The sequence below is a fragment of the Triticum aestivum genome, chromosome 1A (genome assembly GCF_018294505.1).
Source record: "Triticum aestivum cultivar Chinese Spring chromosome 1A, IWGSC CS RefSeq v2.1, whole genome shotgun sequence".
NCBI classification, from domain to species: Eukaryota; Viridiplantae; Streptophyta; class Magnoliopsida; order Poales; family Poaceae; genus Triticum; species Triticum aestivum.
In genome coordinates, this window is record NC_057794.1 from 569,090,381 (window position 1) to 569,104,401 (window position 14,021).

Sequence of the window (14,021 nt, forward strand, 5' to 3'; positions counted from 1 at the left end):
GCGGCGAGCTATGGCAGGAGGGAGGCAAAGAGGCGATGAGTGGCGGCGTGGTGCGGGAGATGAGGGAGGAGGCTGCATAGGGAGAGAGAAGTGCCGATGAGGATTAGGGTTCTCATTTTATACGGGAACGGTTAGGCGGGCTTTCAGCGGGCTTGCGGGGCTGTACCAGGCTGTTCATGATAGTTTTCAATATTGTCACCGAAAATCCGTCATGGATTAACAGGTTTCTTGTAGTGTTTGCTTCTCCTCACGACAACACGACTGGGCTTTGACGTGTCGGTAATGAAGAAGCATTGGTCCACTTGTGAAGCCAGTACCCATGGCTCATTTTTCGCGGTGACGTTTGCGCCCGCGGTCTTGGATTTGGCTTCGGGTATAATCATGGTGGTGAAATACCGGTCTTCTTTTAGGACGCTCTTGGCCCATCTGACACGGAACATCGGGACCTTCTCTCCAGCGTAGCTCAGCTCCCAGATCTCCTCGATCCTTCTGTAGTATCTGTCCTTGTCGTTACCGGTGTAGGATTCCATCGTTACCCCGGAGTTCTGATAACCATCGCTCTTCATGTCCTTGTCCTCGGTGTAGAATGTGTAGCCGTTGATATCGTATGCCTCATAGGTTATCAGGTTGTGCTCGGCGCCCTGTGACAAGGCGAATATGAGTTGTTCTTCCGCGGAAGAATCCTCATGTAAAGGGTACGACAGAAGCTTCTGCTTGAGCCAACGCGTGAAACATGAGTTGTGCTCCTTGATTATATCTTCGTCCGTCCTCTGTTGGCCTCGGTCATCCTCATGTAAAGGTTTTGTGCTCTACCACCCAAGGATCGACCACGTCTATGTGTTGTAGCACGACTAGGTTTGCTCCTTCAAAGTCAGCGAGTCGACCCTCAAAGTCGACATGCATTTCACGGCGACCCTCATGGTGACCCCATCCAGCGAGCCTGCTGAGGTGCCTGTTGACGGGCAGACCAACGGGGTTCTCGATGCCTAGATAATTCGTGCAGTAGGAGATGCACTCTTCGGTCAGAAATCCCCTAGCTATACTTCCCTCTGGACGTGACATGTTGCGAACGTATTCTTTGATAACACCATTCATCCTTTCGAACGGCATCATGTTGTGCAGGAACGTCGGCCTGAGTTGGATGATATCCTCAACGATATGGACCAGCAGATGCACCATAAAATCGAAGAATGCGGGCGGGAAGTACATCTCAAGCTCGCATAGTATCACCACGATCTCTTCATGTAGCCTTCTGAGTTGCCTCACGTCAACCGACTTCCGAGAGATGAAGTCAAAAAAGTTGCATAGGCCAAATAGCGTTTCACGGACGTGTGCGTCCATGATACCACGGATTGCAACTGGAAATATCCGCGTCATCAGCACGTGACAGTCGTGAGACTTCATCCCGCTGAACTTCTGCTTCGCTGGGTCTAGGTATCTGCTTATCTTCCCCGCGTAACCGTAAGGAAGTTTTACTCCTACGAGGCAGGTGAAAATCTGCTCGATCTCCTCCTGACTTAGAGTGAAGCACGCGGGAGGGTAGTCATTTCCGGTCTTCTTGGCCTTTTTGCCTTTGCGACGACTTTCTATGTCCTGCTTCGCCTCATCATCATCATCATCATCATCATCATTAGCGTGAAGCTCCTGCCTGATGCCCATTGATTTCAAGTCTGCCCTTGCTTTCGGCCCATCTTTGGTCCTCTCTGGCATGTTGAGCAGGGTACCAAGCAGACTCTCACACACGTTCTTCGTCATATGCATGGCATCAAGGCTGTGAGGCACACGGTGGATCTTCCAGTACAGCAAGTCCCAGAAAACAGACCTCGTTTTCCATACCTTCAGCAGCGGCTCTGGCGCCTTTCGCTTCTTTCCCGGCTCTGGCACCTTTTGCTTCTTTCCCGGCAGTGGGCAATCTTTCCAATTTTTCAACAGCCCGTCTATTTCCTCGCCGCTCCTCGTACGCGGTCGTCTTCGGAGTTCGGTTTCACCATCGAACAGATCCTTGCGTTTCCTCCACGGGTCATCGTCGCGAAGCCACCTTCGATGTCCCATGAACACGGTTTTCGAAGACCCAGGATCTCTATCTAGCTGGCGATATGTTGTGTCATCCATGCACCTGCCGCATCCAGAAAATCCGTGGACCACCTGCCCCGCAAGATATCCGTAACCGAGATAGTCGTGCACCGTCGTGAAATACTCTGTGGATGACGTACCTTTGGAATTAACGTAATGGAAGTGTCGTTTAGTCCAGCTGGTAGTTCACCACCATTCAGGAAATCAAGCACTGCCAGAAGTATGTCATCTTTCAATAAGTTCCAATGGCGCTGATAAAACTCCGCAGTGAATCCGTCTACGCCGGGCACTTTCGACGGCTCCATTTGAAATAGTGCAGTGGTTATCTCCGAGGCTTCGTACGGTTTACACAGCAAGTCATTCATGTCCGGTGTGACCCGACTGGGTACATGTGATAACAGATCATCACTATTGCTGAAACCTTGGGAGGTGTACAGTGCTTCGTAGCAAGAATTTCCTCCTTATCTTCATCTCCCGAGGCGCAAACCGAGCCATCCGATCGCTGCAGGTTTGCGATCTTGTTAATACATTTATGTTGCTTTGCTTGCGCCTAAAAATAAGTCGTATTCCGATCCCCTTCAGGTAGCCAGGGGACCCGAGAACGGTTTTTCAACCATATCTCCTCCAGTCGTAGCGCTTCTCTGAGTTTTGACATGGTTACGCTTCTCTGAGTTCTAACATAATACACTAGATGCATGCTGGATTGCGGTCGATGTGTGGAGTAATAGTAGTAGATACATAATCGTTTCGGTCTACTAATTTTGAACGTGATGCATATATTCATGATCATTGCTATGGATATCGTCATAATTATTTGATCTTCTATCAATTGCCTAACAGTAATTTGTTTACCCACCGTATCATATTTTCTCGAGAGAAGTCACTAGTGAAATCTACGGCCCTCGGTCCGATGTTTTATCATATTTGCTTTTCGATCTTCTATCTTCTATCTTTTGCGATATTAATTTCGGATCTATATTTCCAAAAATCCAAAAATACCTTGCTGCACTTTTTTTTATTTCGTGTTTCATCAAGATCTATCTATCCAAACTCATACAAATTTATATATCTTTTTACCGAGGAGGGATTGCCAACCCCTCTTATGCGTCGCGTTTCAAGTATTTGTTCTTTGTGTGCAGGTAATATTTACATAGTGTTACTTGGTTCTCCTACTGTATTGATAACTTTGGTTTTATAACTGAAGAAAATACCTACTGTAGCTGTAGGGCATCATCCCTTCCTATTTACGAAAATACCGACACAGTTTCAAATCGCATCATCCGGCGGGGTATCCAGTGATTTTCATAGGAGCTGGTAAGAGAAACCAACGACTGTAGCAATTGCTTGTGAATCATAGTGGTTAGCGGTGGATAGGACCAGTGTGGCTTTAGTCATGACTAAGCCAGCTTGGAGACGTCCCTTCCCAGATTGGTGTCGACCATGGTCCTTGGCTTCGCTTCGAAGTGGTGGTAGATGGATGTAGACATGGATACTGCTCGTTGTTATTGTCCAATCTGCCGTTTGCATCTCCCCCTTCCCTTTTCCATTGATCGATCGGCGGGAATGACGGATGACGGTCCATCATAGTCACTAGTGGGTCAGGGATTCGTTTTCTATTAGAAGCCAGCTTGTGATGAAATATGGTAGTGAATTTATTCCACGGATTGATTTGTCATGGCGATTGGAAACACCGGTTGTTGCGGGAACATATGTTGTTCCCATTTCTATTCTTTTTGTAAGTAGACTAGTTCGACCTTTAATTTTTTTGAGAAGGAGTTCGACCGTTAAAAAAGATAATATTTTATGCCCCAGAGAATGGAGAGACAGGAGGCTTGCCTTGCCTTTTTCAAAAAATAAAATAGTTAAACCATATGATTCATTTATCATGATGCACATGCATAACAATCTTAAATTACTTTTGCTAGATGAACATCGCTGAATTCAAACATCTAGATGGTTATTTTTTATATTAATATATTTGTAATGAATTATAAATATTTGAAACAAAAGTATGGTCGATTCATGATCTTTTTTGGTGGACAGATATTGCATTAACATAGATGACGTTGTGCTACAATTCTGAATAAGGATTTTGTTTTTTAGTGTTATCTTAACGTCCAAAACACTGCTCACTTCCCCTAAAAAAACATGGCTCACCTTCTTTGGATGTACTTTAAGCCTTAATTACAATATTTGAAAGAATAATTCTGAAATTTTGAGAATCTATCTCCAATGCTAGCACCCATGCGAAGTTCAGGACCTGAAACCAGGCGGATAGGTTCTACTGCAAGTAACGGAACTAACTAAGCAACTCAGTCCACTTGTTAAATGCTAACACTGTATTAGAATTTTGTTTTTGTTTTCGTCAGAAGTATGAAACCAAGGATAAACTTTAATATATATAGTTAGGACTTTACCTGTACATTAAGGACCATCTACATTATACCTTTCTCGGCCTTTTGGCAAGGATCTCCCCCGAAGAATAATTTATTAGTTTGTACTACCTCTTTTTCCGGCTTATACTTCGAAGGATTTAATAGATCATGTGAGTATTTCCGTTCCGTTTTAAAAAAAAGTATTGCCGTTCCCATCAATTTGGTGATGAAATGATAGGAATTTATGCAAATACATCAATGTATGAAAGTTAAAATGTTCATATATCAAGATATTTATTTGTTAGTAATGGAAGAAATGAATCATTGTTTGTAATGGGGAGATTAAATCTTTGGGCTGCTTTTCATGTGACAAGGTCATAGCATACAGTTTATTGTCCTGATTGTCAGCCTTCTTTTACACATAAAAAGGCATATCCCAAAACTGTACACCAGGAGAACCCAGATCTCTTCTTCTCTTCCCCAGCACCAGATGCATCTCACTAGAATACCCCTCAATATAGGAAGCTAATTAGCCAGTGACAGTTGAAAAAAGTGTCTTGTTCAAACATTATCTAACTCCCATGGCCGCCTGCACACATGCATTGGAAACATCATAATTTTTTAAATTATCCAAACTCATATGTAAGATTTATTGTCTATGTTTATTTGTCCTATAGCAAAATCCTTCCTGTATTGTTGATCAAAAACAATGTGAATAGAAACAATTTTAAGAAAATTACATCGAGTATAGAGAATACAATAAAATCAAAACACGTAATCTACACCGGTAGCAATAACTATATCACTAAATTAACATCAAACTATCTAGGTGGACTACTCTGATATGTAGTCGTGAAACCAGTGATCATGGAGTCAGCGCACATGGGGTCATCCCCCCACAGTGGAGGACCAAGCGTCGTCAAGAATGATGGTGGGTGGACTCAATGGCACCGGGTCGTCACTCTCCTTACATGGTCGGGCCTTCCTCTCCTTAGCTAGCGGATTCTTCTTGGCTAGATCCTCAAAATACTTTATTAGGATCAGCTGCTGGTTCTTCTCAATGAGCGCCGCTAAGAGGTCCTCCGCACGCTTCTCCTTGACCGCGGAGTCGACTCTAATGGAAGCTGCGTCATCGGAGGAAGCCATAGCCGTGAAATCTATCGGTGCTAACACCTTTCATCACTTAATAAAAATAGCATAAGAATCAAACATCAAAGATTACTTATAAGCCAATTAATCATGGTGGATACTCTCTCACGGATATTTCGACTTTCAATGATGGTCCAGCTGGGCGAGTCCATCTTGTGTGAAAAATGTATATCACATGACGAACTCGCACAGGTCGACCGCCATCGGAAAAAGTCGATTTTCTTCCTCAAAGAACAACTCTCATCTACACTCTCTCACGTATATATGGTGGACACTCTTTCTGGTGGCGGTATATATGGTGGACACTCTCTCACGGATATTTTGTCTTTTGGTGACAGTCAAGCTGGGTGAGTCCATCGTGCATGACAACTATATATCACATGACAAATTCACCCGGATTGACCACCATCGGCAAAAGTTGATTTTCTTCCTCCAAGAACAACTCTTATCGATTGTTGGTGATGGTCGCTCTTCCTCTGATCCTCCTGATTTACAAAGATCGCAGAGGAGGAGCAGAGGAAGTGCGACCCCCTACGGCAACAGTCGGTAGCATTCCACTGAAAACATCTCTTATCTGTTAAATATGATCAACACTCACTCAAGATAAAAATGAATACAGACAAACTACTACCAAAATCAATACAATCATCCATAGCACCCATATAGCATTCATCCATAGAACCCATCTAGCATACATGCAAAGTACTATGAAAAATAGTACATAAAAACATCTACATAAACTACTATATAGGAATTACTAAATAAAAACAACTACAAAAAATTAATCCATGATAGCATCCAAGCACTCATATAGCATTCATCCATTCATTGGGGAGAGGAAAGCTCACCAAGTGGGGGCCCGGTGGCACGGCCTGCCCCTCCCTCGTCTGCAGAAGGCCTATGCATGAAAAATGCGGGGGCCCGAGAAGGATGAAAGACTAAAGAATAATAGTAATTGATTTAACAAAAAGCGTCGGCATCCATCATTGGAAGATAGCATATCACTGTGAATCCTCTCTGCCCGGAACAAGTGAAGATTCATAGTGATGGTTCATCTCCTTAATAGGGGTGTAATGAAGACCAAAGCTTACTGCATCTGGACTATCTGACTATTTAAATGGGTCATGTTGCTTATCCCTTGGCGAGGTGGGACTAAAGTTTGCCGAGAGCCTAATCTTTACCGAGAGCCATTCTCGGCAAAGAAATCACTGTGCTGTCAGTCGCCGCCGGATGTGCCACGTGGCAAAACTTTGTCGTGCGGCGGCTGCTTGGCTCTCGGCAAATTGTGCCTTTGGCGAGTGTTCTCCTTTTGCCGAGGTCTACTCTTGGCAATATCCTGTGTCTGCCAAGTTGTTCCAGTTGCCGAGAGGCCCTCTCGGCGTATGTTACTTTGCCGAGTGTCCGTGATTTGGCTCTCGGCGAAGAGCCTCGCACCTGGCGTATACAAAAATTCCAGTAGTGCTAGCACATCTTCTAACATGGGAACAGATATGTGTTCCGTCAAGACTACATAATTTATTCAAAAGAAACATCAAACGAACAATTTGGCCGTGTTCGGATCAAAATTATCGTGCTACAGGATGGACTGACGGACTAGATACATGTGAGGGTGTCACTCTATGTTTGGTTGCAACGCTCGGACAGCCACAAACAAACTTGTGTGGCTGCGAACAAGTGAGGGCGACAAGGTGGAGCGTCGGAACCGTTGATACGCCGGGAAGACAATGATTAGATAGCGTCTGCTGATCAGACTTTTTCGATCTATATTATAAATTAGTCTAGCGAGCTGGCTAGAACAGAATACCATGGCGGCGCTCAACGAACAAGACGAGCTCGCCATGACCACCAAGGAGATCACGAGATGCTTCAAGCCCAGGTCGAGCTGTACCACCAGTGCTTCGCGTGCGTCAAGTCATTGGCGCTCAAGGCCGCCACAGAGCGTTGTCTTAGTGGACGGTAAAAACCGGACTTTGCTATTATAGGTTTCAGGGACTGTCACGTGTCATCATTTGATTTGGATTAAAGGGAGGAAGGGTCCCACCCTCCCTGAAACTCAGGGGGCGGAGAAGTTAATTTGCACTAAGGCCTCTATAAAGTCCCGTTGTTTGTCCGTGAGTATAGGATTATTGGTAGTGGTCCCACTTTGGTCAGGCATTGGCGAAGTTGCTGGCTTGCGTGGCCGGAGGGCCGGCCGTGGCTTCCGCATGGTGCGGGTGGCTACGTTGGCTGCAATGTGGCCTGTTCCGTGGTGGCAGCAGGGGTGGTGTGGTGGACCATCTCGTTGGAGGTTGACCGCCGGTTAGCTCCGCGAGGTGCGGTTGGCTCCGACGGTCTCAGTGCCTCTTCCAAGATGGACAACTTTGTTGGCGGTGACAGTTGGTAGGCTTGCTGGCACCGGTGCGGGATGATGTGCGACCGAGGTGTTGTGGGAGCTGGGATGAAGACCTTGTCTCGACCTTATGCCGTCACCAGCAATGGCGGTGGCCGTGGCCGTCGTAGACCTCCCTGGAGGCATCACTTATTTGCTGCCGCACCCCTCCTGTACGGATCCGGCCGTCGCGTCCTCTCTAGATGAAACCCTTCATTTTGTGTTCCGACGATGGTGGCACATTGGTGTGTCGTTTTTCTACTTGGGGGCCTTTTCTCGGAGCTCTACATCAGCAAGCGTGACTCGTGGTTTGTGGCGATTGTGGAGTTCATACTTTTGTGACAAGAATGAAGGTGGGAGCGATGTCGGTGAGGCAGCAATGGTTGTAGTAGTCGTTTCTTCTTCGGTGTGTCTGTGGTATTGCCTCCGTTTTTTGGTTGTTGTGGAGTCGAAGCTGTTGGAGCGGAGCCCTCTGGATACGGGTTGTAGGTGGCCCGTTTGATGATCTTCCGCGGCACCAATCGTGCCTAGATTTGTTCTTCAGAGTTCTCCGTCGGAGTCGGAGTTGCGCTATTTTGCAGCATGTGGCTGTGTTTTGCCCAGATCTTCATGGAGCTTCACGCGTCCGCGATGATGTGGATTGTGTCAACAATGCTGACGGCAAAGTCGGAGTTGTTTGCTCAGAGTTTAGGGGTGGCGATGATGCCTCTAGTGGAGGAGGGATCACGATGGCGCACACGTGCTGTCTCGTTGGGGCCCTCTTTCGAGCTTTGTGCATGGGATTTCTTATGTGTGCAGCTCAGCGTTTGTGATAGTTTTAGTCCGGTTCTTCATAATTAACTAGGCAATCTGGTTTTCGCTTGGTTTTCTCTAATTAACTCAGCAACCATTTTGAAAAAAGAAAAACAATCTCTTCGGTAGGGGTTGACAAATGAGGATCCTCAAATCTTGGCCTTTGCACAAACAGAATATGCATAAAATTAGACAAATGTCTTTTCCATGTAGCCAACTAAGCCATACATTCTTATTCTTATACAATATCATCGAAACATTTTTTTACATATTAAATGGCAGGGTTTCTAGCGTACTTGCTTGCCATAAAATTCATGGAATTGACAAGGAAACATCCTTTTCCATACGTACAAAATATTAACAAAACATCTTTTACATATAATATGTGATGGACCGGAAATACTGAACTCCCCGCATTTATTCAAATTGACACTTGAGAAGTATTTCTTAGTGCTTGGCCTTCAAATAGATGATAATTATAGGATACTTGGCCTTCGCTTTCTTGAGGTGCTTTGAAATCATGCTGGCATAAACCATAAACAGATCATCAAGAATGGCCTCTCCGAAGTGTTTCTTAATCAGCGGTTCCGCCACCGCCCTTATGCACCTGGCAACATTCAACCCACTACTGCTGCAGCCCAACACGACATCATCGTTTGTGTCGTCGTCTTGTGGATCCCAGCTTGATTCAAACACACTCATGTGTTCCACATTGAAGAGATTGTTCTCCTCAACCACAGCCTTCACTTCGTCCATAGATGGCGCATAAAATGGAAGGTTGAAAGAGACCAGCTTCTCCTTCTCCACAAGGCCCTGCCACACGTTGCAGAAAAATAGTACTTTTTTTCAAAGTTTGTATGAATTCATATGCATGTTTTAAGATGCTAAATATAAATAGTTTTCCTCCCAAGATATCTCGTAGATGGATACCCGTAGTCACAATAACTTTAGACCATGCAGACTTGGACACACTTCTATTTCTCCTCAGCGATGTGTGCTATGCGTGGCTCCAACAATTCATTTGGGCACCACCCTTTACATTGTTTCCAACCGTATAGGTTCCAGCGCTCCATGGAAGGACCCTCTGCCGCCTTTATCCATTAGCTGTCATGCCTAAATATAATGTTATTGAGATTGGCCGCTGCCACTGCTAGCTAGGCATTAGAGTATCACGTCCTCTGCCTCCACTACGTGTCCAAGTTTCACAGACGTCACCAATTCGTGCTCTTAACCCGCATGTGGCCTTCAGCTACCATACCATCGTTATAGCTACCATGCCTATTGTTATCATTGGGCCAGAGACTGTAGAAGGTGGCATATATAATTTTATTTTCTTCCAGTTATTGTAAACTCTAGAAGTTCACATGAATTTTTTGAAATTTTATTAGATAATGATGTTTTAATATTTGGATAGTTCGACCCAAAATCTTTGAAAACCATTTGATCTTTTACTATTCTGAAAGTTTATGAGAAATTTCTAGAGTAGTTTCTTGTAATTTATGAAAGTTGTGTCTCGTAGAGGCTCATAAGAAATCTTGGAAATTTGCCGCACTATTTTGGAAGTTTAGAATTTGTTGAAAGCTCTAATTTCTGAAAGTCGAGCTTATGATTTCAAGGTACCTATGATGGAATCATAAAAATTTAAAGAATATTCGTCGAGACAATCCTTCTTTTCTCTTTTCCCGGTTCAATTTGTCTCTACGTTGAGTTGAAAAGGGATGCGGCCGTTCTGGTCTCTCACTTGGTCGAACCACTCATGTCTCATTAGCAACGCTGTTGGAAAATGATCATTGGGGAAGATTCGAGCGGGTGACAGCCTATTAGCTGCTTCCAAGTCCTTCATTCATAAGATAGCACTAGGAGATATATATACGAATTAGCATTCAGTCAGCACATTATAGAGCATACCTTCAGCACTAGAGAGAGAAGTGCTTGGGCGAGCAAGTCCCACATGCTGCTTGCTTCACCATGTAACAACATGTCTTTGCTCTTTCTGCCTAGAAATGTTAGAACCATATGCCCACCACGTACAAGTTCATTGAATCGCAGCGTCAGGAACAAAGACAGGTCCTTTTGGTACTCTTCTTGGTATAGTTTTATCACAGCTGGAGGAGTACTCTTGCCAATGTAGATGCTCTCTTCATTCAGGTAAGCACCTCTTGAAAGCTCATCCGGTACCTTTGGAAGCCATAAAGGAATTGATATAGTTATGTGATTAGTTGGACAAAATCAATATACTGGTATGTACAAATTTATTTTTCTTTAAAATTTCCAAAACCCCATGAATATATATTGCATCTATGCACAATGTTATTCAAAAATATGTTAATAAGCGACATGAAGAAATACAAATTTGCACAAATAGTAAGTCAATCTTTGATCGACACATTTGTTTTCTTGTGTGCAAGCTACAGCAGAAAAGACATACAGTAATATGTTAAACTTTATACACACGTGCAATATATATGTCCATATGTATACGTAAAATTGATTTTTGTAGGATTTGAAATACCTTTTTCTCCCCCGATGTAACAAAACCACGGTAACTGAACTGATATGAACCGTAATGAATGGTAGCGACCAGTGACAACTTTTGCACCAGGATAATTAGTCATTGGCTAATGCACTTGATCACTAAAAGTGGCTTCTTTCTTTCAAGTTCAACAACCAATATTCCTTAGTATTTATCTTCTCTCAAAGTTTGGATTATCGTTTGAATTAAATTTCACCAGGGAATTGTAGCTGGATGAGTTGGATTTTGGCTAGCTCTTGGCATTTAATCCACCCACACTTCAGTTTGTCCATCGCATGCACTTCATTATTCTCTTAAGATCATCTTACATAGCAAGTAGCAAAACATGGGATACCCTCTTTTTCGATATAAGGACAATGGATAGCCATCTATAACGTCATGGTCAGCATATTTCTCGAAACTAATTCTGGTACTCCCTCCTTTTCTAAAAAAAAATATAGCGCGCCCGCGTTTCCCGAGGTTCAACTTTGACCATAAATTTAACCAACAAGATCGACTGTGGCGGGAGCAAAAATTATATAATTGAAAACTTCTTTTGAATACGAACTCATTGATATAATTTTTGCTCCTGCCGCAATCGGTCTCATTGATTAAATTTATGGTCAAAGTTGAAGCGCGGAAACCGAGAACACACTATATTTTGGAACGGAGGGAGTAGCAAGTATAGAGAAAAAAATAAGGGATAACATGTAATTACATTCTAGAGTTTACATTCCTCTCGTTTCTCTAGTCGCAGTTGGCTTCTTGCACCTTGTGGCAAGACATGATTGTTTGGAAAAGTATATTAATTTTTTTCTCTTGCTAAGAAATGAGTGAGTAAATCATGTGAGTTTGTTGAAGAGATTCTCAAGCAGTTTTAACACGGGTTTCACTTGAGCTCAAACAATGCCTCGAACTGGTTTGTACGCACGCACCTTGGACCTCCACATGAGGGAGTAGGAGGAATGGAAGAGGTGGACACTCCGGCATGCGAACAGCCTGGTGTAGAAAGAACCCGGCATCCCGGCCACGTAGTATTGCGGCCTCCTATCGGCGGTGAGCTCCTGCAGCCGATCCAGCGACCTGAACACGAGGTTGAAGTCGTTCCCCGGCAGGTCGTTGAGGAAGAACTGCAACTCCATGGCTGCGGCAGGAGGGCGCTGCTCCTGCTCTTCTTCCCGGTTGTGGTCGGAGATTGTACCGATGACCTCCGACACAAGCAGCAGCGTGTTCGGCCCTGACGAGCAGCCTAGGTCGGCGACGACCATGGTGCTCTTGTCCGGCAGTGACCTGTACAGCTCCACCACGGCGCCCTGGAGCACCGGCCTGGTCTCAAGCATGGCCTTCTCCTGCTCGGGCGGGAGTAACAAATTAATTAATCGATCGAGCACCCTCTGGACGCAAAAGGCGATAAATGCATGCACTTTTTTTCCCAACCGGGCTCACAACAAATTCCATTAATTTCTTAACGGAAATATTCAGTACAGGTAGTTCAACCTAGAACAAAGCAGCTGAAGGAGAACAAGCATGCATGCATCGGACGGTAGTTACTTGGAGTCTGGAGTTGGTGGCGTAGCTGTTCTCTCCGTCGCCGTTGGCCATGTGAAGCCATTGCTCTACCTCCATGGCTAGCTATCACTTGCGAGTTGTGACTTCTTGTGAGGATGATTTAAGTACTCACGCAGACGGGAGGAGTCGTCCCCTTTTATAGGTATATCTAGCTAGGATCACTAGCAATAGATGAAGACGAGGACAAAAGTTTTGGACTTTTGCTTTTCTGAAAGCAATCTGCTGCATACAAATTCTTGGCTGACCACTGCATGGATGTCACGGCGAGTACCTCAGCACATAAACGTACGGCTCCCTCCCTCAAATCAGGTCACGTGCACTCAATCGGATTGATTCTTCATAGCAGAATATTCTTCACGCGAGGAAATTGCACAAACCACCTACTTTTGGTGCTAGTGTTGCACATAACACCTATTTTATAGGTTTGTTGCACAAAACACCATATATTGGGGTAATTCACAGCTAGGTCTAATCCACCATTTGGATGTGTCGACATGATTTCTGACAATTGGGTCCAGTTTGTAAGTACACTGGTGTCAGAAAAATGGCGGCGAGGATAAGAAAGCAACAGAGCGTATTCCTACTTCACTTCAAGTCCAGCCTCGACAAGAATGAATACCGTATATTAGTACATGATGCCTATACTGCAACTTGGGATGTATTTGGATAATAAAACCCCATGGCGGTAATATTTTGGTGTGTGAGACTTGATGATGTCTGTAATGGCCATATGGCGACTACTTGGATGCTAAAGCCCAATGGCAACAATATCATCCATGTTTTGGTGCTACTGATCTTATTTTATGAATATTGTGGCTATTTATGAATCTTTTCAGATTTGTCTAGCAATCTTATGTTTTGTCATTCAAAAGTTTGTGGTGTGGTACTAGTTAGATGTAACTAGTGATGAATCTAGAAAGTTTCAGCTGATTTGGATCACATTATAATGAGATATTGGTAGTTTATATTGGCTCGTATATTTCTTTACTCAAAATTTAAAATTTTCAAAAGAAATGCGAAACAATTTCAGTAAATCACACCTGTATCCAATACTATTCTGAAAAAAACACAGCTCATTTGGACCAATAGTTTGTGAGATATTTGCAACGTTAGTTGGCTCGTTCAATATTTTTCTCAAATTAATATTATTTTAAATGCAAAAATAACTCCCAATAAATCATAC

At 44.0% G+C, this 14,021-nt stretch overlaps 1 protein-coding gene across 1 annotated transcript; it reads right to left on the reverse strand.

The window, feature by feature from the left end:
* Nucleotides 1-9,068: 9,068 nt before the first annotated feature.
* On the reverse strand, nt 9,069-12,936 carry LOC123181680 (anthranilate O-methyltransferase 2). Its single transcript, XM_044594003.1, has 4 exons — nt 12,821-12,936; nt 12,205-12,618; nt 10,666-10,935; nt 9,069-9,570 (listed from the first exon to the last, which is right to left on the reverse strand). The coding sequence occupies exons 1-4, from the start codon at nt 12,893-12,895 to the stop codon at nt 9,205-9,207; spliced, it is 1,125 nt and encodes a 374-aa protein (XP_044449938.1). The 5' UTR covers nt 12,896-12,936; the 3' UTR covers nt 9,069-9,204.
* Nucleotides 12,937-14,021: the final 1,085 nt, after the last annotated feature.

Excerpts from the sequence above, each read along its gene's own strand:
- LOC123181680 (XM_044594003.1), bottom strand. The coding sequence starts at position 12,895 with ATGGAGGTAGAGCAATGGCTTCACATGGCCAACGGCGACGGAGAGAAC. Across the intron at positions 10,936-12,204 it reads CCCTCATGTGGAGGTCCAAG|GTACCGGATGAGCTTTCAAG; the intron begins GTGCGTGCGTAC and ends TGGCTTCCAAAG. Across the intron at positions 9,571-10,665 it reads TTCTCTCTCTAGTGCTGAAG|GGCCTTGTGGAGAAGGAGAA; the intron begins GTATGCTCTATA and ends AACGTGTGGCAG.